We start from the raw sequence: 23996 nt of genomic DNA, 5'->3' as shown, positions 1-23996 counted from the left end.
CCCACAGAATATACAGAAATCAAAAGAGAACTGAGAGCTCTTGAGTACTTTCTTTTCACTATAGCCTACCTGTTGGGGAAGTTTAGATGTGTTTTTTATCCTTTTGAAACTTACTGTCAGCAAAGCTGTTAACATATAATAATATAATATAATATAATATAAAATATTATAATATAATTCACCATGTTTAATCAAATTGTTGCCATATAAACTTATCTGCGGTGTGAAAAATTCATTTTTAATAGTGCAACTACTCCATGATATCTCTCAAAATAAAAATTCTAATAATTACACATAATATATTATTACAAAAAATGTTTAAAATAGTTTTAGATGGAGTATACCATGACACACTGGAGTACAGTGCTGACATTGCTTGAAATTTCATGCCAGCTATACGCAATTATAGCATGCAGACCATCCAACAAACAAGATCTTTTCTTGTGGTGACAAAACAAACTGGTGAAAGAGGAACTTCCCACATTTCATCAAACAGAGCAAGGCAGAACAGTTACGATCACGTAAGGAGAGCCGACATGCTGAACACAAACAAATGGTTAACTCAAATGCTCAACTATTTGCCCCAGAATTTTTTGGTCAAGAACGAACAAATATTGTTTAAATGTCTGTATAGTTGTATAATAATGTAATGAGTTACTAGAGGAGGGGAATAGCCGAACATTTGTTTTGAACAAATGTTCACACTAGTAAATGTTGTGGAAATTTGCATCATTAGAGAAACGGGCTGCACCACCGCGCTAAAATTAGACTCCCCACCTATAAAGTGCCGTCCTAATTACTAAACGAAGCGCAAAGACATTAATGAGCACATCAGCACAGACTAGCAACAGCCAAAAGACATAAACACTGCAGGCGGACACAATTCAGCAAAACAAAATAATTAACAGTTAATAATTGTGACTTTTTGCATTGCTAAAATCACGTATTTAATATCTATTTTATAACAAGAAAGGGTTAGTTGCGATAGTTTTTTATTCCCTATTGCAGTGTTGGGGAAAGTTACTTTTAAAAGTAATGCATTACAATCTGGCGTTACTCCCTAAAAAGTAACTAATTGTGTTACTTAGTTACTTTTTATGGAAAGTAATGTGTTACATTACTTTTGAATTAGCCTTTCTCATCTGGGCAGGGCTGTTTGTATGTTTTTATAACAACAAAAAAGTTCTATTTTTGGCAAATGTAAAGGCCCTTTCACATCAAAAGTGAAATGAATAAGCCTCAGGCTGAAGGAAATGCAAATTCACACCTGTACAGTAGAGGGCACAGCTCAAACAAACAAGCCTTTTAGCTGTGCTGCCATTCTGGAATACAGAAGAACAGGATGCAGGTGAAGATGTAAATGAGTAAATGTAAGCTCAAATTTAGTCTAGAACTAATAATCATCATGTTCATACAGCGCACAACGCCTCTGCACTTATGATTTCTCTCAACATGGGGACAGGAAAGCTGTCAGTCAATAAATGGGAAAGAAAAGAAACTTGCGTTACCTATTTGAAAAAGTCAGATATTTTGTTGAAAATGTTTAAGAAGTTTCAGTGGTTAAATGACATTTCAAAGTGTTTAAATTCATTTTTTGATGTTTCATGTTTTTATGTCAGGCGGTACAACCATATAGTTGTATACTGTAGTTGTACCACCTGACATGGAAAGTGTACCAACCTACTTGAAATTATCAGTTTTTACCAGTATTTGAGAGAGATCTACAAAACTTTTCACTCTGACACAAGGATCAGTTGGGGTCCTCTAGATGATGCATTATCATGTTTACTGTTATTACCTTGTCAATTCGTAATAAAAGAGCCACGTTTGCAGTCGTGCCACCCTGACATTCGAGAATATACAAATTGTGGACAAAGGTTTTTCAATTATCTCAACAGCTTTAAAAATACTGATATATTTTAAAATTTGTTTATATGAAAGGTTTCAAACCAAAAATGATGCCATAATATTTAGTTTTTAATTTTTTTATTATTAAGACACCGTTAGGACAGTTGCACCATCTGCCATTTCGGGGGTTTAAGATAACAAAACAAAATAATATGTATTATTTAAATGCACTACTAATAAATTCAAACTAAATAGGCTTTATAGAATAAAGTAATATATGTAATGAATTTATCAAATTATTTAAAAAGGAAATAATGCACTTGGACACAAAAATATGCACGTCATGTCACTGACCCAAATACTGCAAAGTTCCATGAAAAAATAAGAAACGCCTATTTTGATTTCATATGACTTTAAATAGTATACACATTGTTGATTGTTGATATTATAATTGCTTGCTGAGCTGAGTTTGAACAGAGCTTTTGCAATGTTTTAATGATTAGGTGGAGAAAGAGGAAGTATGGGATAGGAACATGACCCAGGCCAGACTCAAACCCAGGTATATACCAGCCAAATACTTGGGTAAAGATTCACTGACAAAAGCTAAACTCGACTGGATACAAACAAATTTGCATCTCTAGTAATCCTAATCTACTCCACCTCTGCTGCTCACACTCGTGCGTGAGTGACGCTCCTGTCGTCCACATGCACAAGGATCTGGGGTCTTCCAGTGCATTGCACTGTGTGAGATGCATTAGCATAAGCTGACCTACATATCCGGGACTGCACACCAGCGCTACGCATTGTGCCCGCCAAAATGAATGGCACCTCAGCCATGCCACTGCTGAAACCACGATCACTATGGTAACCAAAACTTCGCTGGCAGGCCTCCAGAGTTTCTTGTGCTATCCCACCAACTCAAACCCACAAAGAAGACAGTTCACGCTTACAAACCTGCTGAAATGGACACTTCAGGGATAGATGCACAGAGAATTGCATTTAATGCACAGTTATCAATTATCTAAGAGCAGCACTAAAAGCTCTTGACTCTATGAGTGATGGTAATAGCTAGCAAAAAGCGATGGAATCAGATGGTAATAATACCATGTTATTGTGATATAAGGGTCAATAATTAATGAGAACGTCTGAGATGATAAAAAAAGTAAAACTCTTTAAAAATGTATTTTAAAATGGCAAATACTTATATATAATATAATAAATAATATTTTCCCTCAAAATAGTTTTTTTTAGTTATGTGATGTAAACATGAAATAAACAGTATACATTCATATATATATATATATATATATATATATATATATATATATATATATATATGTTTTAAATAAATGTATTCCTATTTAACTTTGCTAATTACCTAATTAATTATTTTGCTTAATTTCTTATTTATATTGCTTACAATTAAACGTGTATGCTAAAAGCAGGGTTGTGATAATTTAACTTCAATATGATCTTTTATGTTAAAATAATATCATTCATTTTATGCATTTAAGGCAAGACACTCCAGGTAAATAGGGTAAAAATAGGTTAAAAAACTACTAGATATTGTCATATTTCCCCAGTTGACTGATTACATTAAGAATTGCAAACATTTTTGTATTACAAGTAGTGCTGTCAAACGATTAATCATGATTAATCGCATCCAAAATAAAAGTTTGTTTACATAATATGAGTGTGTACTGTATATTTATTATGTATATATAAATACACACACATACATGTATATTTAAGAAACATTTGCATGTATATACTGTACATATTTATACAATTTATGTTATATAAATATTTTATATATAAAAAATATTAAATATATACATGCATATATGTGTATTTATATATACATAATAATTATACACAGTATACACATATTATATATATATATATATATATTTGTTAAATATATGCATGCATGCACACACAGTATACACACAGTACACACTCATATATTCTGTAAACACAAAGTTTTATTTTGGATGTTATTAATCTTGATTAATCATTTGACAGCACTAATGTTTTCTGAAATGTTACGTTTAAATATGCAAATGAGGCGCTATCTAATTAAATATGCACTAATTTGCATATATATTTTTTAGGAATAGTAAAATCAGGCGAATTACATATGAACAAACCCCTTAGTAATAACCTTTAGAATATAGACAGGAATTAAACTATAAAGTTTGGTGTGTGTGTGTGTGTGTGTGTGTGTGTGTGTGTGTGTGTGTGTAAATTAAAGCTGCTGAAGTGGAGATTTCTGCAAGAGAAAAAAACGTCCTTTAAAGATATGTAGGCTATTGTAATTGAAATCTACATTCGCAAACAGATAAAATGCAATAAAGCATGCCTGTGTCTCATTCTGTAAGTAACACTCGCGATAGTTTTATCCGTCAAATCCACTCAGTTCTGTCAGAACCGCATCCCTCCCAACCGGAAGCGCAGGATTATTCTGTCATACCTTACAGGTACGTACCTGCACAGGTGAAACGTTCCCGTCTTCAAACGCTTAAGCTGCAAAGATACTCCAAAAGGCAACAAAACTTATGTTTAGAATCCATCTTTTTAACACTCACGCGCTTTAATCGTCACTCCGCAGGGATACAGGTGTGTTTGTGGGAGTGGTTGCAAACGACTGGTACTACAGTGCCACTCACACTCATGAGGGCACTTGGCAGCAACTCACCTAACCTGTTACGCTCTTCATTTGACTCTAATAGAATGGTTGAAAACCCCTTCCCCCTACGCAGTCAAATTATGCTTACTTAGGAACACGTTTTGACTCTCTTAAAAATAACTACGTTAGGTAATTAAATATAAACTCTGTACCTACTCTACCAGACAAATAAAAGTTTTCCATACGCACCGCGTAGAGCGTCTTGTTTAACTTACCGGTGTGGCAGATGAAACGGATGGAGAAGCCGGTGAGGGGCTGCGGCCGTACACACAAACAGACAAGCAAACCATTGACATGCAGATCACTTGGCAGGGAGCTCCAGAAATGGAGTCTGACTGGGCGTTTGATCAGGGTCGAAACGTTGCTAATAAATATGCAGCTCTTCAAACGCAGAAATATAACAACTGTATAAGTTTTTGTCCACAATTGAGTCGTGGTTGAGTCTTCACGGTTAAATTTTCTTCATTTTACACCCTACGACCAGTCTAAACTAATTTAATTTGACATATTACATAAGGAAAGTTTCAAACGTCGTTATTTCAGTTACCACACAACTTCTTGAGGCTGTTACTATAGCAACAGTAACGTTAGTTCGCGAGCGAGCGGTTAGGAGGATTGGTACGGGTCGGGATAGAACAAAGTCGAAAGAGTAAGGTTAGACACCGCAGTAAAGATAGTTTGCGGTTTGATATTCAGATTTCTTTTGGCTATAAATACGCAGTGCGCTGTCATAGACATGCAAATAATACCGAATATCGTTCTCCATGATTTGTGAATTAAGGTGACGCTGTCCTTTGGGCCGAAATCAGGGTTTTTTTTCGTAGCGACTCTTAATTTTATAATGGCTATAGCTCCAAATGTTGGACACTTAGAGGAATGAAACTGGTGTCATCTTCACCAGCTTGATCTGTGAATTTTTTCACAGCAAAGCTCTTGTCCGTAAACACCTTGGTAAGTCCGCCAGTAAGGAATGTGAAATAAAAGCGTTCTTCATGTTTAACTTCTATTACCAATGAACACGCAGACTGCTGGAATAAAATAACATTGTTTTAGGTCGAGCTCGATTTGTGAAAACTTTCACAATAGCATTTTATCTCGTGGTCGTGTTTCTCTTTGCTCTGCCCCCCGTTTTTTGTATAATATGATAAATAAATAAATATATAAATATATATATATATATATATATATATATATATATATATATATAAATGACCTTGTACAGATAATGTACATCACTATTCTCATCTGTGAAAACCTTCACAGTTCAGTACGGGTCAGCTGACCCATCCCAGGGTCACTAACATCGCTATTCTGATCTGTGAAAACTTTCACAGTTCAGTACGGGTCAGCTGACCCATCCCAGGGTCACTAGAATCACTTTTCTGATCTGTGAAAACTTTCACAGTTCAGTACGGGTCAGCTGACCCTTCCCTGGGTCATGTACATCACTATTCTGAACTGTGAAAGTTTACACAGATCAGAATAGTGATGTACATGACCCTGGGATGGGTCAGCTGACCCTTACTGAACTGTGAAAGTTTTCACAGATCAGAATAGTGATGTACATGACCCTGGGATGGGTCAGCTGACCCGTACTGAACTGTGAAAGTTTTCACAGATGAGAATAGTGATGCTAGTGACCCAGGGAAGGGTCAGCTGACCTGTACTGAACTGTGAAAGTTTTCACAGATCAGAATAGCGATGTTAGTGACCCTGGGATGGGTCAGCTGACCCGTACTGAACTGTGAAAGTTTTCACAGATGAGAATAGTGATGTACATTATCTGTACAAGGTCATTTATATAATATATATATATATATATATATATATATATATATATATATATATATATATATATATATATATATCATATTATACAAAAAACGGGGGGCAGAGCAAAGAGAAACACGACCACGAGATAAAATGCTATTGTGAAAGTTTTCACAAATCGAGCTCGACCTAAAACAATGTTATTTTATTCCAGCAGTCTGCGTGTTCATTGGTAATAGACGTTAAACATGAAGAACGCTTTTTTTTCACATTCCTTACTGGCGGACTTACCAAGGGGTTTACGGACAAGAGCTTTGCTGTGAAAAAATTCACAGATCAAGCTGGTGAAGATGACACCAGTTTCATTCCTCTAAGTGTCCAACATTTGGAGCTATAGCCATTATAAAATTAAGAGTCGCTACGAAAAAAAAAACTGATTTCGGCCCAAAGGACAGCGTCACCTTAATTCACAAATCATGGAGAATGATATTCGGTATTATTTGCATGTCTATGACAGCGCACTGCGTATTTATAGCCAAAAGAAATCTGAATATCAAACCGCAAACTACTATTTTTATTAAATTAGTCATTTACATATGTTTACATATAATAAGTAGTTAGGTTTATATATCACAAAACGTACGTTTATTTGGTTGATATTATATTTTGATAAGTTTCAAATTTCGTTGTTTCAGTTACCACACAAGACAAGACCCCTCGTGATGCTAACAACAATTTGCGAAGGATCGGTAACGTTACAGTTGAAAAAGTAGGCTAATATTTTTTATTAAACATTTACATATGTTTACATATCTTAAGTAGGTCTATATCACAAAACCTAGGCAACGTTTAGTTACTCGATTTTTTAAATATAGTAAGGTAAGAGCTTGATACGCGTTTATTAGCCTATTAGCTACTTTTAAAAATTAAATCTCTGTAAAATCAACAGTAGGCTACATGAATATGAAGTAACGTGAAGTATCATTGAATCTACAGATTAGACATTCAAAGTCTTCAACTGCACACAGAGCACCTGTTACATACTGTAAAAAAACAATCCTGCAAAGCTTGACATATACAAAATAATAGTTTAAATGGAACAGTTTACTAAATCTTTTTAGACAAAATATATTTTATTAAATATCTGAAAAAGTTTGCATTTGTGTTTTATCAGGCTTTAATGACCCATATAGTGAGAATATGGAGCTCAAATTTGAGCAGGAAAAAATATTTTTATTCAGAGGCCCAAAGTGAATAAAAATATGTAATTTGGTGCAAACTTTGTTGTTTATATATCCAGAAATGAAGATGAAATTGTGATAGAGATTTTTATGACTGTATAACTACTACTAGACTACTTACATAAAATGCATATACTAAATTAAGTTGGCACTCTAAATCTGCCAAAATATGTCTTTGTAAGATGATATTTGAGGCTTAGTTTTATGATCAAAATTGTGAGGGGCAAAACTGTAACGCACAATGATGATTAAAAGACTGAGTTGATACTTTTTACATGATTTTTCTCAAATAAAATGGTGTATGGATAATCAAGTAAACCCAAGTGGCTTCAGTCCAGTAAATGTTCATTTTGAAAGTTATTCTTACATTTTTTATGATTATACTAAAAGGCTGTATACTTACTAAAAAGTATGAACTGTCAGTCAGACGACAGAAGTCATGTAGTAGATTTTGTGAAACAGGATTTTCAGCAAAGTTTTGATTATGTTGGTAATTTAGAGGCCTTAGAAATTCATGTATAAAATATGATGCAGTAGGCTTTATAGGGTTTAGAGTAATAGTGTAAACCTGGCCTAACATGTGTATAGTGCCACCACATTAATCTATTTACAAGTTATTATTTTTTTAATTTCACTTAAAACATATAGCTCCACGTTAGCATTGACTTAAGTAGCTTAAACATATTTTTTTATATATAGAGAGAGCAAAAGTTCTTGTCAGTCATTTGTTCATGTAATGCAAGTACTTCTACACCAAATTCAAAGGACAGATACGTTTTTATCTGATGCAATTACTTTTTCATTATTAAGAATTTGAAACCTGAGACCATCAGCACTTCCCTTTGGTTTCGTTTTTTGTAGGCTCGTATGTTAATTTGTGTACAGCGCCACCATGTGGTCAAGAAAAGCAGGTCAATCATCCGAAATTGAAAATCCAAATCATTACGAGTATATTCTTGGATATACTAACTGAAGTATGCAGGGTCATCACTTAAAGTCACAGACATTTTATAATGAATGAACAGGCTATACCTTGTCACTGCACAACATTGATGTTGTTACAAAGATATTTGGAGAACAGAATAAAATAGAAAATTGTTTTGCTACACAGTCAGAATACACTTTACACATGAAGAAGTATTACTTACCAGAGGCTTATCTGGTGTAACAGGGCTTGGGACTGTGGGACTCTGTGTCTTTACTGTCATACTATCGTCAGATTTTGAGGATTCTGGTTCTCTCACCGTATCTATACTCTCATACACATTCTTTTCTTTATCCATGAGGTTCCACATGTCTTCACTCCAGCCAGCTCTAATGAGCATCTGAATATCTTGATCCAGGGACTTTGAGTCCACTTGAGGCCTCTCTGTCGACTCTTTTGGACTCGCAGGTGATTTTATCTCCGATTCTGAGGATTGAGTTGTGTTATCTGTAAAAGCAGGTGGCAGTAAGATAGAGGGTGATGTTTCCCCATTAGATGGAGAACCAGGCTTGGAAAAAACATTGTCATAAATCTGGAGTTCAGGCACAGGACCGGCCTCTGCTTCAACCTTTATGGGATCTGGATCCAAACCCTTCAGTTCGAAGAATTCCTTTGGAATAATATATGTTGATATTCTATGGCCGTCTTTCTCTGTGTCTCGTTTTATGGAGTCAGGGACTCGAAGCGTGACCTCAGTGGGCTTAATGTTGGCGGGAGGACTATCAGAAGCGGTCTCGGAGCTGGACTTGAGGGGTTCGCATCCACTAAACTCTTCTGGAGGGTCCAGTGGAGTCTGATTGGTCTCAGGTGGGAGCTCAGTCACATACATAGCTGGGATGAAAAAAGGCTTGTCTGTCTTATCCCTCTGGACGTGCCACCAGGTTTCATTGGTCTTGGCTACTAGGGTGTAGTGCTCGTTGGGTTTGATGGACACCGTTCTGCCATCTCGAGCAGTGTATTCGTATTCAAATTTCACTAGAACCTGCTGTGAAAGTGACATAGTGGCCCTCTTCCGCTGATCCCAAACCTGTTGTGTGGCTGGTGTTCAGTGCAAACAGGAAGTCAAGGTTCATATATAGTCATCATGAGATCTGAAGATAAAGGAGAAAAAAACAATAGGTAAATTGTTTGAAATAACTCAGATCTGAAGCGCAGACAAATCAAAATAAAAAAAGAAAACAAAACTTTACAATAAAATATACTAAGAATATAAAAAACAACAAATCAAAATAAACAAAACATAAAAACACAACACAAAACTTTACAGATTTACTAGGAACAATATATAAAAAACAAAACCAATAAAAAAGCACAAAACAAAAACTTTACAGATTTACTTTGAACAAGAATCTAAAAAAAACAAAACAAACAAAAAATAAAAAAACGCAAAACAACTTTACTTACAGATTTACTTCGAAGAAGAAAATAAAAAACAAAACAAATACATACATGTAAATTTACTAAGGACAGGAATATATATAAAAAAAAAATCGGAACAAAAAATAAAAAATGTAAAACAAAACTTTACTTTTATATGATATCTACTTATATATATACACTGGAGGTTTATGATAAAATATACTCTTTGTTTATTAGGTAACAACCAGCTTTTCTTACGAGGTGGAACAAAATAGCTGTGAAACAGAGGAATCCGGATAAACCAGGAGAACTACAGGTGTGTCAGAGTGAGAGATGAGAGAAACCTGTCATGATGTGTAACCGCAGACTGCCTCAAAACAGAATATTTACACTGAAGATTAGGTCCAATGCAATCTCTACTTTAAAGGGTTAGTTCACCCAAAAATTAAAATAAAATCATTTATTACTCGCCCTCAAGTCGTTCCACACCCGTAAGACCTTCATTCATCTTCATAACACAAATTAAGATATTTTTTGATGAAATCTGAAGGCTCAGTGAGGCCTGAGGTCACTGAACCTCTCAAGATCCAGAAAGGTACTAGAGACATATTTAAAACAGTTCATGTGACTACAGTGGTTCAACCTTAATGTTATGAAGTGACGAGAATACTTTTTGTGCGCCAAAATAACAAAATAACGACTTTTCAACAATATCTAGTGATGGGCGATTTCAAAACACTGCTTCGAAACTTTATGAATCTGTTGTTTCGAATCAGTGGTTTGGATTGTGTAAACGAATCCTCGTTTACTGAAATCACGTGACTTTGGCGCTCTGCACCACTGATTCGAAACAAAAGATTCGTAAAGCTTCAAAGCAGTGTTTTTGAAATCGCCCATCACTAGATACTGTTGAAAAGTCGTTATTTTGTTTTGTTTTTTTTGGCACACAAAAAGTATTCTCGTCGCTTCATAACATTAAGGTTGAACTACTGTACTCACATGAACTATTATAAATATGTCTCTAGTAGCTTTCTGGGCATCTGAAAGTGTTAATTATCTTGCTGTCAATGCAGGCCTCACTGAGCCATCGGATTTCATCAGAAATATCTTAATTTGTGTTCCAAAGATGAACAAAGGTCTTACGGGTGTGGAACAACATGAGGGTGAGTAATAAATGACATTTTCATTTTTGGGTGAACTAACCCTTTAATAAAACCAGAAAGCAGTGAAAAAGTGATGAAAAGATACAGACATAAAGAAGAGAGAGAGAGAGAGAGAAAGAGAGAGTGGAGGAAAAGGTAGCAGTGCTGGAGAGCTAAATAATATAGTAGCAACAAATCCAGCCCACGAGTTCACCCCTGAATGTTTTTTTCTGGGGTTAGGGCCTTAAATGGGAGTAAATAAATGAATAAATAAAATAACACAGTAACAAATAATGATAGATATTATTGAATTGACTGCAAATGCAGTTAACAAAACTTAATATTGCATTTTTGTCACATAGAAATGCACTGATTTTGAGCTAGGATTCCGTAAGGTAAATTTACTGCTATTAAATTCTGTCATCATTTACTCACCCTTATGTCGTTCAAAACTTTCCCTCTTCTGTGAAACACAAAAGAAGCTATTTTGAAGAATATTTTGTTTTTAACCAAACCATTTTTTTTGTTAGGCTACCATTGACTTCTGTTGAATGGACAAAAAACAGACTCGTGATTCATATAACTGATCTGATTAATCATTAACATATATGTTAAAAAAGATACTGCCTTACTTCAAAGCAGTTGTTTTTACTTTTGCTTTGTAACTTGTAGTGCATCTATATTGCTAGTCAAAAGACTGTATATTAAATTTGTATATTATGTTAAATTATGATTAGTTCACCATCACTAACAAGAGGGAAACAGATACTAAAAGCATGAACACATAAAGCGGCAGATAGCTCTTCTGCACAGCACAGGCTACAGGAAGTGAGTGTATTTTGCAGAGGAACGCTGCACTAACCCCAAACCTACACAGAAGAAGAGACGCCAAAATAGGGGAAACATGAACTCGTAAAACAGGAAAACATACATCATGCTATGTGCAAACTGCAATCTCGGTTCATTGTGGTTGTTGCAAAATACTAATTACATAATAGCTAATGCAGATTTGAAGTTTCTGTGATGACTGATTAAATAACTCATTATTTTAATGATCATAAAAACTGCCACACCACTAGCTACTGACAAAGACAGGAGTGTGTGTTTTAAGTACAGCGATCATCTGCTGTGCCTTCATGGAATGAACTACAGCCGGTAAACGCCTCTTATGTCAAGAAAAAATGTGTCCAAACCACTCATGAACACATTCAGGTACTGACTGCATCCAGCAACTGGTTTGACAGTGTGTTCAAAACCACTGAACAATTATGAATTCTTCCATATGAAATGTACACATATGACTTGGACATATGCGTGAGAGTGCATGTAAAGGATACAGTTTAGTTTATATATTTACAGTACACACACACACACATACATATATACATTAATAAACAATTATGAGATGTTAATTACCTTTGAATTATTTTAATCTCTTGCTAATATCCTAATATATTTTAAATAATCATTTCTGTTTTATAACTTACATAAAGTCCAGCAAAGCAAAGCAAAACATATATATATATATATATATATATATATATATATATATATATATATATATATATATATAGTTTTGGTACATGGTTGGGAAAGTACAACTATCATCAGTCTCTGAGGAACATGCACTTATTATTGCAGTAACATACAGATAGCAAAAAATAAGCTGTTCATAACAAAACTACGTGCAAATCAGGGCAAAGTGCTGCACAGATTTTAAGCGCAGTGACATTAACACTGAGACGAGATATTCTGGGTGAATGAAATAAAGATAAAATTAATTTACCATTGGAGAGCAGAACAATCCCTCGACTCCTTCTTCTCTGAGATCCTAACTGGATAATTTAGTAACGAACTATCATCTCTGTCTCTCCCTCGATTAATCCGGGATGTGTCAGCCCCATACTTTAGACCTGTAGTGCTGTTGTGTCAGTGTGAGAAAAAATGTGCCCAGATTTGTGTTGCTAGACGAGTTTGAGCGTGGCTGAGTGGAAGCGAGCAGGAGGGTGTGTGAGAATACACACATTAATCCTCATACTAGCGAGTGACTTATACGACAAAACTGCATATTTAAAACCATCAGTGCACAGTCAACAGCTGGAAAAACTGAGAAATGAGGAAGCATAAAATAAAAACGAGAAACGTTGAAGAGAACTTGTCAGCGCTAATGTGTTTTTAACCATTGACATGGCAACACTGGCAGAGGCGTGAATATAAACTGAAGGGCTGTACTTTGCGTGTTTCATTAAAGCCTATTTTGGCATTATGACTCATATTTCCGAGTCATATTTGGAGTCCAGACTTCAAACATGGGTGTTGGCAGGACTTTATGGAATCTTTATGGACGTTTTTAGGTTCACCCCTCAGTCAATGGTGTTATTCTCTCTCGTGTTTTCTTTCACTCTGTCTGTGCCGTGCTGATAACATGCTCCATGGTCAACAGGAAATGACATGCCCCCTTTTGAATACTGTATGAGGTGCGGTTGAGGTAAAATAGGTTATCATTGAGAAAAAGACATCCACATATTCATGCTAACAATACTAATAGACTAATATATCACCATAGTTCATTACAAGAACATTAAGACATTACATTTTGTATGAAAGTTTTCTGAAATTCTATTTTTTTTTTTAAATATGCAAATAAACCATTATACCGCGCCAAAGTAGCTAGAGCAGACACGCACGGGCGAGTAACGTACTCAATCTCCCGCGAAAACCATTCTGCATAATCTAATTAAAAATTCAGTAATCTGAATACATTTCCAAAGCAGAAATGAAGATTGGATAAAGCCAGGCTCAAAGTTCATGGTCATATAGAGTTTTTTTTAGAGGAAAAAAACTAACAGTCCTCTAGCGCAGGGGTTCTCAACCTTTTGCAAGCTGGCCCCCCCAAAGCTGGTTCATCGCAGTTGGGGCCCCATGTGTGAGCATTTCACAAAAACTAAAGGAAAGCTTTAACTGTAGCCTATATTCTGACTAGTTTATTCGTTTATATATATATATATATATATATATATACATGGGCGTCGGAAGCAAAAAAATGTATGCACATACATACATACATAGATAGATAAAAATGCCAATCAATCGGTAGTTATTGATTTATTTGAATAGAACAACGAGACACAAACCTTTACATTCAATCGCGTTTTTTGATCCCATTTATTTTCACACATTGATCACACAGTGCATACAAAGTTTAGTCCCAAAGTGCGCACAACTGGAGAGTTTACACGATTACATTTGATTTCGTTAGATAGAAAAGAAGCTGGGCCGTACGCAGGGTTTTATATTTACCGAGGTCACAAATGTATTATGCTAGGGGGGTTCGGGGGCATGCTCCCCCGAGAAAATTTTGATTTCCTTGGTGTACATATATGCATTTTTAAGACGTTTTAAGGCCAACAAATTGGATAACAATAGCTTTAACCATGTCAACAAATACATAGCCTACATGCATGCACAGTTTTGAGGCAGATTTAATCGCATGTTTGGTAATTCCATGACTATTCACCATCATTATTACCTCAGAATAATGATGGTGCATGCCCGTAGTTTCTTTAGCGCTTTAGTTAAACTATAATAAAGTAATATGCAGCGCGCGCCGGCGCATTTGCGCGAGCAATTCTTGAGTTCGCGCTTCAAGCACAGTAGACTATAGCCTAACGGCTGATTGGAGTTTTACTGGCATAGCCTGACAACATCTCATCTGACCACAGTTCACTGTTGTTCAGCTGAAGCTACCTTTTCCGCGCTTGTTTGACTTGCGCCTGGCGCTGAGGCGAAGTCGGAATGCGCGTCTGAAAAGTGTCCCGTTTGTTGTGGTCGTAAAGAGACATTTCTTTATAAACGCAGCTTTTTACTTGGCGATGTTTTAAAAAATATTTTTATTTTTATTTTTTAAAAACCACAGTGCTATATACTATTTTTTGGCAGCTGTTACAGACACATTTTTTTTTTTTAAATCTTCTGATTTAACATTGAGATTTGAAGTATTGCATAGCTTAGATATTTGCACCACTACAATGACATTAATAATTCTTAATTTCTGATAGAAATGCAAAATCAATCGGTAGTTATTAATAGAATAACGAGACACAAACCTTTAAATTCAATCGCGTTTGGCCCCATTTATTTTTGATCACAGTGCATACACGTTTACCTCAGATTTTATTATATAGAATATAAGCTGTGCTGTACGCAGGGTTTCATAATTCCCGAGGTCAGAAAATGTTGTTTGCTAGGGGGGTATGGGGGCATGCTCCCCCGAGAAAATTTAGATTTTCCTTATGTGCATTTTAAGACGTTTCAAGGCCAACAAATTGGATAACAATAGCTTTAAAACCATGTCAACATATAATACATGCATGCACAGTTTTGAGGCAGCTTTAATCGCATGTTTGGCAATTTCATGACTTCACTTACAACAGAACAACGACCATCATTGCTCGTAGTTTCTTTTGCGCTTTATTTAAGCTATAATAAAGTCATTATGCAGCGCGCGCCGGCGCATTTGCGCATGCAATTCTTGAGTGCGCTCCACGAGCGCGGTATAACACCGCAGTAAAGATAGTTTGCGGTTTGATATTCAGATTTCTTTTGGCTATAAATACGCAGTGCGCTGTCATAGACATGCAAATAATACCGAATATCGTTCTCCATGATTTGTGAATTAAGGTGACGCTGTCCTTTGGGCCGAAATCAGGGTTTTTTTTCGTAGCGACTCTTAATTTTATAATGGCTATAGCTCCAAATGTTGGACACTTAGAGGAATGAAACTGGTGTCATCTTCACCAGCTTGATCTGTGAATTTTTTCACAGCAAAGCTCTTGTCCGTAAACCCCTTGGTAAGTCCGCCAGTAAGGAATGTGAAATAAAAGCGTTCTTCATGTTTAACGTCTATTACCAATGAACACGCAGACTGCTGGAATAAAATAACATTGTTTTAGGTCGAGCTCGATTTGTGAAAACTTTCACAATAGCATTTTATCTCGTGGTCGTGTTTCTCTTTGCTCTGCCCCCCGTTTTTTGTATAATATGATATATGTTAATATAATATTCAGTACGGGTCAGCTGACCCATCCCAGGGTCACTAGCATCGCTTTTCTGATCTGTGAAAACTTTCACAGTTCAGTACGGGTCAGCTGACCCATCCCAGGGTCACTAGCATCACTTTTCTGATCTGTGAAAATTTTCACAGTTCAGTACGGGTCAGCTGACCCTTCCATGGGTCATGTACATCACTATTCTGACCTTTGAAAACTTTCACAGTTCAGTACGGGTCAGCTGACCCTTCCCTGGGTCACTAACATCGCTATTCTGATCTGTGAAAACTTTCACAGTTCAGTACGGGTCAGCTGACCCATCCCTGGGTCACTAGCATCGCTTTTCTGATCTGTGAAAACTTTCACAGTTCAGTACGGGTCAGCTGACCCATCCCAGGGTCACTAGCATCACTTTTCTGATCTGTGAAAATTTTCACAGTTCAGTACGGGTCAGCTGACCCTTCCATGGGTCATGTACATCACTATTCTGACCTTTGAAAACTTTCACAGTTCAGTACGGGTCAGCTGACCCTTCCCTGGGTCACTAACATCGCTATTCTGATCTGTGAAAACTTTCACAGTTCAGTACGGGTCAGCTGACCCATCCCTGGGTCACTAGCATCGCTTTTCTGATCTGTGAAAACTTTCACAGTTCAGTACGGGTCAGCTGACCCATCCCAGGGTCACTAGCATCGCTTTTCTGATCTGTGAAAACTTTCACAGTTCAGTACGGGTCAGCTGACCCATCCCTGGGTCACTAGCATCGCTTTTCTGATCTGTGAAAACTTTCACAGTTCAGTACGGGTCAGCTGACCCATCCCTGGGTCACTAGCATCGCTTTTCTGATCTGTGAAAACTTTCACAGTTCAGTACGGGTCAGCTGACCCATCCCAGGGTCATGTACATCGCTATTCTGATCTGTGAAAACTTTCACAGTTCAGTACGGGTCAGCTGACCCTTCCTTGGGTCACTAACATCGCTATTCTGATCTGTGAAACCTTTCACAGTTGAGTTTTGGTCAGCTGACCCTTCCCTGGGTCATGTACATCACTATTCTGAACTGTGAAAGTTTACACAGATCAGAATAGTGATGTACATGACCCTGGGATGGGTCAGCTGACCCTTACTGAACTGTGAAAGTTTTCACAGATCAGAATAGTGATGTACATGACCCTGGGATGGGTCAGCTGACCCGTACTGAACTGTGAAAGTTTTCACAGATCAGAATAGTGATGTTAGTGACCCAGGAAGGGTCAGCTGACCCGTACTGAACTGTGAAAGTTTTCACAGATCAGAATAACGATGTCAGTGACCCAGGGAAGGGTCAGCTGACCCGTACTGAACTGTGAAAGTTTTCACAGATGAGAATAGTGATGTACATTATCTGTACAGGTCATTTATATATACATTTATATATATATATATATATATATATATATATATCATATCATATTATACAAAAAACGGGGGGCAGAGCAAAGAGAAACACGACCACGAGATAAAATGCTATTGTGAAAGTTTTCACAAATCGAGCTCGACCTAAAACAATGTTATTTTATTCCAGCAGTCTGCGTGTTCATTGGTAATAGAAGAACGCCTTTATTTCACATTCCTTACTGGCGGACTTACCAAGGGGTTTACGGACAAGAGCTTTGCTGTGAAAAAATTCACAGATCAAGCTGGTGAAGATGACACCAGTTTCATTCCTCTAAGTGTCCAACATTTGGAGATATAGCCATTATAAAATTAAGAGTCGCTACGAAAAAAAAAACTGATTTCGGCCCAAAGGACAGCGTCACCTTAATTCACAAATAATGGAGAACGATATTCGGTATTATTTGCATGTCTATGACAGCGCACTGCGTATTTATAGCCAAAAGAAATCTGAATATCAAACCGCAAACTATCTTTACTGCGGTCAGTAACCGGGCTGATTGGACAGTCGTGTTCATTTTTTCTGAGTTTTACAGACATAGCCTGACAAAATCTCATCTGACCGCAATTCACTGTTGTTCAACTGAAGCTCCCTCGTCGTCACCTGCACCTTTTCCGCTCTCGTTTGACTTGAGCCTGGCGCTGAGGCGAAGTCGGAATGCGCGTCTGAAAAGTGTCCCATTTGTTGTGGTGGCAAAGAGAGAGTTCTATATAAACGCAGCGTTTTACATGGCGATGTTTTAAAAAAAAGATTTTTATTTTATTTTATTAACTAAATACGACCTCACGTTTTATACGTTTGCAGCCTCTGAAACTTCCGTCCGTCATAAAAAATCAATTCGGATGGTTCGATTTTCTGCATTTTTCGCATCCGTAGCAAATATTTTGAGGGGTTTTTGACAACTGATCCACCAAATGACGAATATGAAAAAACGAATACGACAGTTTCGGACTAAGTCAGGGTGCAAAGACCTTAAACTTTTGAGGCTTGCGCAGCTTCTCGAGGAGAAATCAAACAAATGAGCGCCGTTTTCTAAAGTCTATGAACGCAGCACACACAAATAAACTAAATTGACATAATGCAGTTGAATGTGGTGTTTTTATATTTATAACATTTGAATACAGTTCAGCAACATACATCACACGACCTGACGACCAAGAGAGCTGACAACTGACCAGGGGTGCGTTTCCCAAAGCGAACTATGGTTGCAAGTTCCGTCGTTACCAATAGAGTTCAATGGGACTTACGACCATGGTTCACCAACGATGCTTTCGGGAAACTCACCCCATCACTTAATTGACCATCACCTCGCGATTGAAAATGTGACACTTATATGACAGTTCAACAAACACGTTAATAATATTAAGTCACTTACATTTTAGACGAAATAATGACTGTTTTGGTCTATTTTAGCAGCGAAATAGATCCGATGAATCCAAACAAAGATCACAACATAGCGCATCTCACAGCAACACTCAATCGTGTTTTGAATTATTCAGTGTTTTGAACAAATCGTTTGAGTCAAAGACTCAATGACCCATTCATAAACATCTGTCTCATTCTTGATGAATCGGCCGTTTGAACGAATCGTGAATGAACGACTCAATGACTCGCTTAATAAAACCGCTTATCACCTGCATTTGCGCTCACTATCGACAAACCATTCAAATTTGTTCAAAACTTTTTTTTTTAATCAGTCCAAACACATTTTAATTTTTATTCAGGAGTTATGTATATACAAAACTATAACTTTTTATGACAGTAGTTTAGTAATAAAAGGTTTTTTCCTCCCATCCTGTAGCCACTCGCGCCCCACCGGTTGAGAACCACTGCTCTAGCGGTTAAAAACAAAATTGGATGCATTTTGCGGAAGAACACGTTTTGGTTGTGTTTCGGCTCTTGCGTGACGTGCAGATTAATATGACCCTTGTCAGTGTTGCCAAGTCCGCAGTTTTCCCGCGGAACTGGGCTACTTTATCACTGTTGCGCGGATTGAAGCGAGCCCAAACAACATGATATTTAGCAACTGAATGCGAATTTTACCAGGGGAACCCCGCCAAAAACATTATTTTTTCCCCGGGGGAACCTCCTCAAATGAGATTGGGCTAGTTTTGAGTAGCAATTGGGCGGGTTTTGTTCACCCTTTACAATAATGCTTTACAATGAACTCTGTTAGAGAGCTACATGGTAATTGATCTGTTCAATAAAATACCTTACTGAGAAATAAAAACGCCATCTCTGCCTCGCTTTTACAACATTTTAAATCCCTCAGTTCTCAGCATCTTCGAAAAGCCAAGGCAATGTTGATTCTGGTTTTATTACGAGCTCTGTCGCATTCTCTTTTTGATTCAGACTCTCTTCTGTTTGGCGTTTGTTTAATACAGGTGATTCCCCGGAGGTCAAGATTTATGCTGCAGTCACGCCACTGCATAATTACCGTAATCTTGAGACATTATATTTGGAGCTGTTCACGTACTCGGACTGGGAATTATGCGTTTCTCGGTCAGGTGGTTACAGCGGCCACGTGCCACGTGGGAGCTTTCAGAAAACTCCCTGCTTACTTCAAGCTATAAGAGGACGTGAATGACGTTTTATGAGCCAGAATTCCTTAGTTACAGTAATTACGAAGTGGCATGAATGCAACTTTAGCACACTCAATGATGTTTCTAGCTTGTTGAGACAACTAATGCTACTCCACCATACACGTGTCAAAGTAGCCTGAGCAACTTTTCTCTATTTATGGATATGAGGAGACACGCATGGACGAGTGACGTATGCGATCTACCGCGAAAATAGTCTTAACCATAGTGAATCACAGTAAGACAAAAACCCGTTTTGGAAGAAGGACTGGAAAAATTTTGAACAAAAAATTGACATGGTGTACCTTGAAAGATATGTAGCTCTATAGATGTAAAACGATAAAGTGTAATAAAAACAAACACTTAAATGTGTATTTTGGATGCTTTCTTTCCACTAGTCTGAAAGAGGACATGTTATGGAAGCAATAAAACATCAGAATTGACCAGTGCAAAAAAAAAAGAGTTTTTGTCTGTATAAAGTAAAAATAATTAAACGTAGTTGCAGTTAATTCAAGATTCTAATATTCTCACAAACTCAAATTTTTAGATTTTAGTTTGTTTGGCATAGACTAGTGTAGACAGATGTTTGAAAGAAACAAACAAACAGAAAAAGAGTGCCAGGAGGAAAGAAAACAGGAAGAACCAGTCAGAGACAAATGCAGCACGATGTGGTTTGAAAATGACAAGTTAAAGACAAAAATATGTATCTTTCTATAGCAGGCGATTCTAAGAAATGCAGTTTCTTTTAAGTTACACTGGCAAGAACGTACAACTTTAGTCAGAAAACAGCTTAAAATGCAAATGAGCACACTCAGCACAGACAACATTTCCAGGCAGTTCTGTGTGTACTGTAAATAATGTTGGCTTTTATAAATAATTCAGGTAAAACATCTGCTAAATGACTAAATGCACATTATTGTGTGGATAAAACATTTACTCTGAAAAAATTATTATTAAAAAAAGAATTTAGATCAAAACAAAAGCATCACAATTCATGACTGTAAAAAGACCATCTGCCTGTCAGTCCATGTTGAGACTTTTGCTTAGGTGACACTTCCCCCTAGTGGCAAAACAGAAGATAAGAAAGACAGAAGTCATCTGGGAGGTTTTCCTTTTACAGGTCATGTAATGAGCTTGTCATAAAAATACCAGGAAACACAGTATTGTTAAAAAAGAAGTACAAAAAACAAAACAAAAACTCAAAAAGAAAAAAACAAAAAACAAACTCTCATTCATTAAACCAAGAATCACATATATAAAAAGAGTTTATCCTTTTAATCATCCAAAAAGACTGATTTTGTGGCATACATTAATCATTCACATCGGCTTATAATAGTTACATTTTTGGCACAACCAGTTTTAGTGATAACGAATGCTACAATGAAACTTGAAAATAAAGGCACAGTATAGTACAAAAATGACCCGTTAAAGGAGGTTTTAAGTGTTAGTACATTTCATAATTCCATAGTTTACAACTCTCTTAGTAGGTGCGTACAATTCCTGCACATACAAGAATATGCTTATTAATGCACACAATGTTTTGTAAACTCGTAATGCTTCATATAAAACTTGGCATGTGACATTCAGATGTAAAAAACAGTAAAACAAGAAAATATAAAAACAAGAGTTATAAGATCCTTGGCATTTAATTGTCTTAAGTTTCATAAATATGACTTCATTGATCAGACTAAATCAATGATGACTACACAAAAAAAAAAAAAAAAAAGAGAGAGCTAAGACTTATGATTTCAAACACAAACTTGCAGAAGAACAAGTGAAGGCCAGAGAATTGATTAACCTTTGAATGTTGGTGTATTTATAAAGTTGCAAAGCAAAAATCATAGCTTTAATAAGTTGATAAGTTAATAAGTTAATAAGTTCTGCCACCATTGCAGAAAAGTACTTGTTTGGCATTGTTGACTTTCGAGAAATGAACATACATGGGTGTTCTGATGTGACGAAACATGTACATATGAATGTGTAAATAAGTGCACTTAAGATCGAGTTTCCAATGTGTCCAATAAAACGCTTAGTGTGAAATACCCATCAAAGCAAGATAACCTTTAGATGAAGTTAACAATAATATGGTACTAACCCTGGATTTTGTGCTCTGTAGATATGACAGAGAACTTTTTCACATGATCATTTTCTTAGAAACCTTCATGTTTTTAACTAACAGCTAAATTAGTCCTCCAAGTCCCTCTCTAAATACTTTTGTATTCGAACACAGCGTGGACAGACCGGACACTTGGCCTTACAGGAGGAATGAAACACCGTCTTGCAGACGTTACACCTGAGAGACAGAAAACACACAGTCACCCCATCATTCTCATGATATTTAGCACACTACTGTGCTGCATGTGACTTTAACATTCACATGACTCGTGTCAGCACAGCACATCTGAAACAAGTGGTGTGAAAGTGAAAGTAAATGTGTGGAGTTTTATATTCAGTGTTGCCAGTGTTGTGGTTTTCTAGCATATTTGGGCTATTCATTTTAAGGCAGGTTAACTAAGTTCGCCTTTGTAGATTAATTGCACATTAACACTTGTGTATTGACAAAACAAGAGTGAATGTGGTGAGAAGAGTGAATGAAAGAGAAAAGAGTATGTAAGTTATCAGATATGTAATATATCACAGAGGTTTTAATTTATTGCATGTAGATAAAAGACTTTTAAAAGAAAATAAAATTTTAAAACAGAATAAATGTTTTAAAGGTCCCGTTCTTCGTGATCCCATGTTTCAAACTTTAGTTAGTGTGTAATGTTTTTGTTAGAGTATAAATAAAATCTGTAAAATTTTAAAGCTCAAAGTTCAATGCCAAGCGAGATATTTTATTTAACAGAAGTCGCCTACATCGAACGGCCAGTTTGGACTACATCCCTCTACTTCCTTCCTTTAATGACGTCACTAAAACAGTTTTTTGACTAACCTCCGCCCACAGGAATACACAAGAGTTGCGTTTGTAGAGTGTGTTTGTCGCCATGTCGTCGAAACGCTGTTATTTTCATCCCGCAGTCCAATCACCGGGTCTGATTCCGGCTCAAATTGATAGGGTAAAATTAAAGACATGTTTACAATAACACTGAGCGCGTGCATCTCCACGTTATGGTAAGAGGCGTGACCTTTCCGGGCAAGGAGCGCTAAGCTGCTGTCGAATCACAACACAGGAACCGCTGGCACAATCAGAACTCGTTACGTATTTCTGAAGGAGGGACTTCATAGAACAAGGAAGTCATCAGCCCGTTTTTATGACAGTGGAAACAGCGGTATACAGATAAGTAAATTATGTGAAAAATACTGTTTTTTTACACGCGAAACATGAACACATGTTATATTGCACACTATAAACACAATCAAAGCTTCAAAAAAAAACACGAAAAACGGGACCTTTAAATTAAATCAAAATGTCTATTTTAAGGCCCGCAGCTGTCAACTGATTGGACACAGAAGAAAATCAGGCTAGTTTTCATTTATTTTGGGCAGGGTTTTGAGTTTTTCTGGGACCTGGCAACCGTGTTTATATACTTTAGATATAATGTTTGTTCTATGACAATACCTGGAAGTGCTGTCAAACTGAAAAGGGAAGATGATGGTGTCGGAGTTGCAGATCTGACATATAAAGCCCCTCTGGGTGCAAAGGTCACAGTTGTGCACGTGCTTGGACCCAAACTCAATCAGAGACTGCAGGTAAGATTCGTAGTGCCCGTCTGCTATCTGTGTGCAAAAAACATAAGTCTGATCATTTAAAGTACCGTAAAAGCACTGCTCTCTTCAACAAGGGTTGTTCAAATTAGGGGTGTGTGATATTGACGATAAAAAAAAATTATATAAGTGTGTTTTTGTGCTGGTACCTTGGCTGGTTTTAACCTGTTGTGGACAGCTGACTCAGAAGCTTTT

At 36.7% G+C, this 23996-nt stretch overlaps 2 protein-coding genes and 1 long non-coding RNA gene across 4 annotated transcripts in view; 1 reads left to right on the top strand and 2 right to left on the bottom strand.

Moving 5' to 3' along the window:
* The window catches only part of arhgap27 (Rho GTPase activating protein 27), a 40698-nt gene extending 31127 nt beyond the window's left edge, over nt 1-9571 (bottom strand). The window contains 1 exon segment of the mRNA XM_048170056.1: nt 8697-9571. Coding sequence (XP_048026013.1) covers nt 8697-9533 — 837 coding nt within the window. The 5' untranslated portion in view covers nt 9534-9571.
* LOC125255094 lies at nt 4756-10343 on the top strand. The gene is made up of 3 exons (XR_007181831.1): nt 4756-5186; nt 7003-7076; nt 10130-10343. It is a non-coding gene; the product is annotated as an uncharacterized LOC125255094 (long non-coding RNA).
* Nucleotides 10344-21197: 10854 nt separating this feature from the next.
* Nucleotides 21198-23996, bottom strand: part of plekhm1 (pleckstrin homology domain containing, family M (with RUN domain) member 1) — a 28126-nt gene continuing 25327 nt past the window's right edge. For both annotated transcript variants that reach the window (XM_048170048.1, XM_048170049.1), the window contains 2 exons: nt 23656-23813; nt 21198-22389 (listed from right to left, as the gene is read on the bottom strand). In XM_048170048.1, coding sequence (XP_048026005.1) covers nt 22281-22389; nt 23656-23813 — 267 coding nt within the window. In that variant the 3' untranslated portion in view covers nt 21198-22280. The remainder of the gene's footprint in view (nt 22390-23655; nt 23814-23996) is intronic.

This window comes from Megalobrama amblycephala, linkage group LG20 (assembly GCF_018812025.1).
Source record: "Megalobrama amblycephala isolate DHTTF-2021 linkage group LG20, ASM1881202v1, whole genome shotgun sequence".
NCBI classification, from domain to species: Eukaryota; Metazoa; Chordata; class Actinopteri; order Cypriniformes; family Xenocyprididae; genus Megalobrama; species Megalobrama amblycephala.
This window is presented reverse-complemented; position numbering and strand designations above follow the sequence as displayed.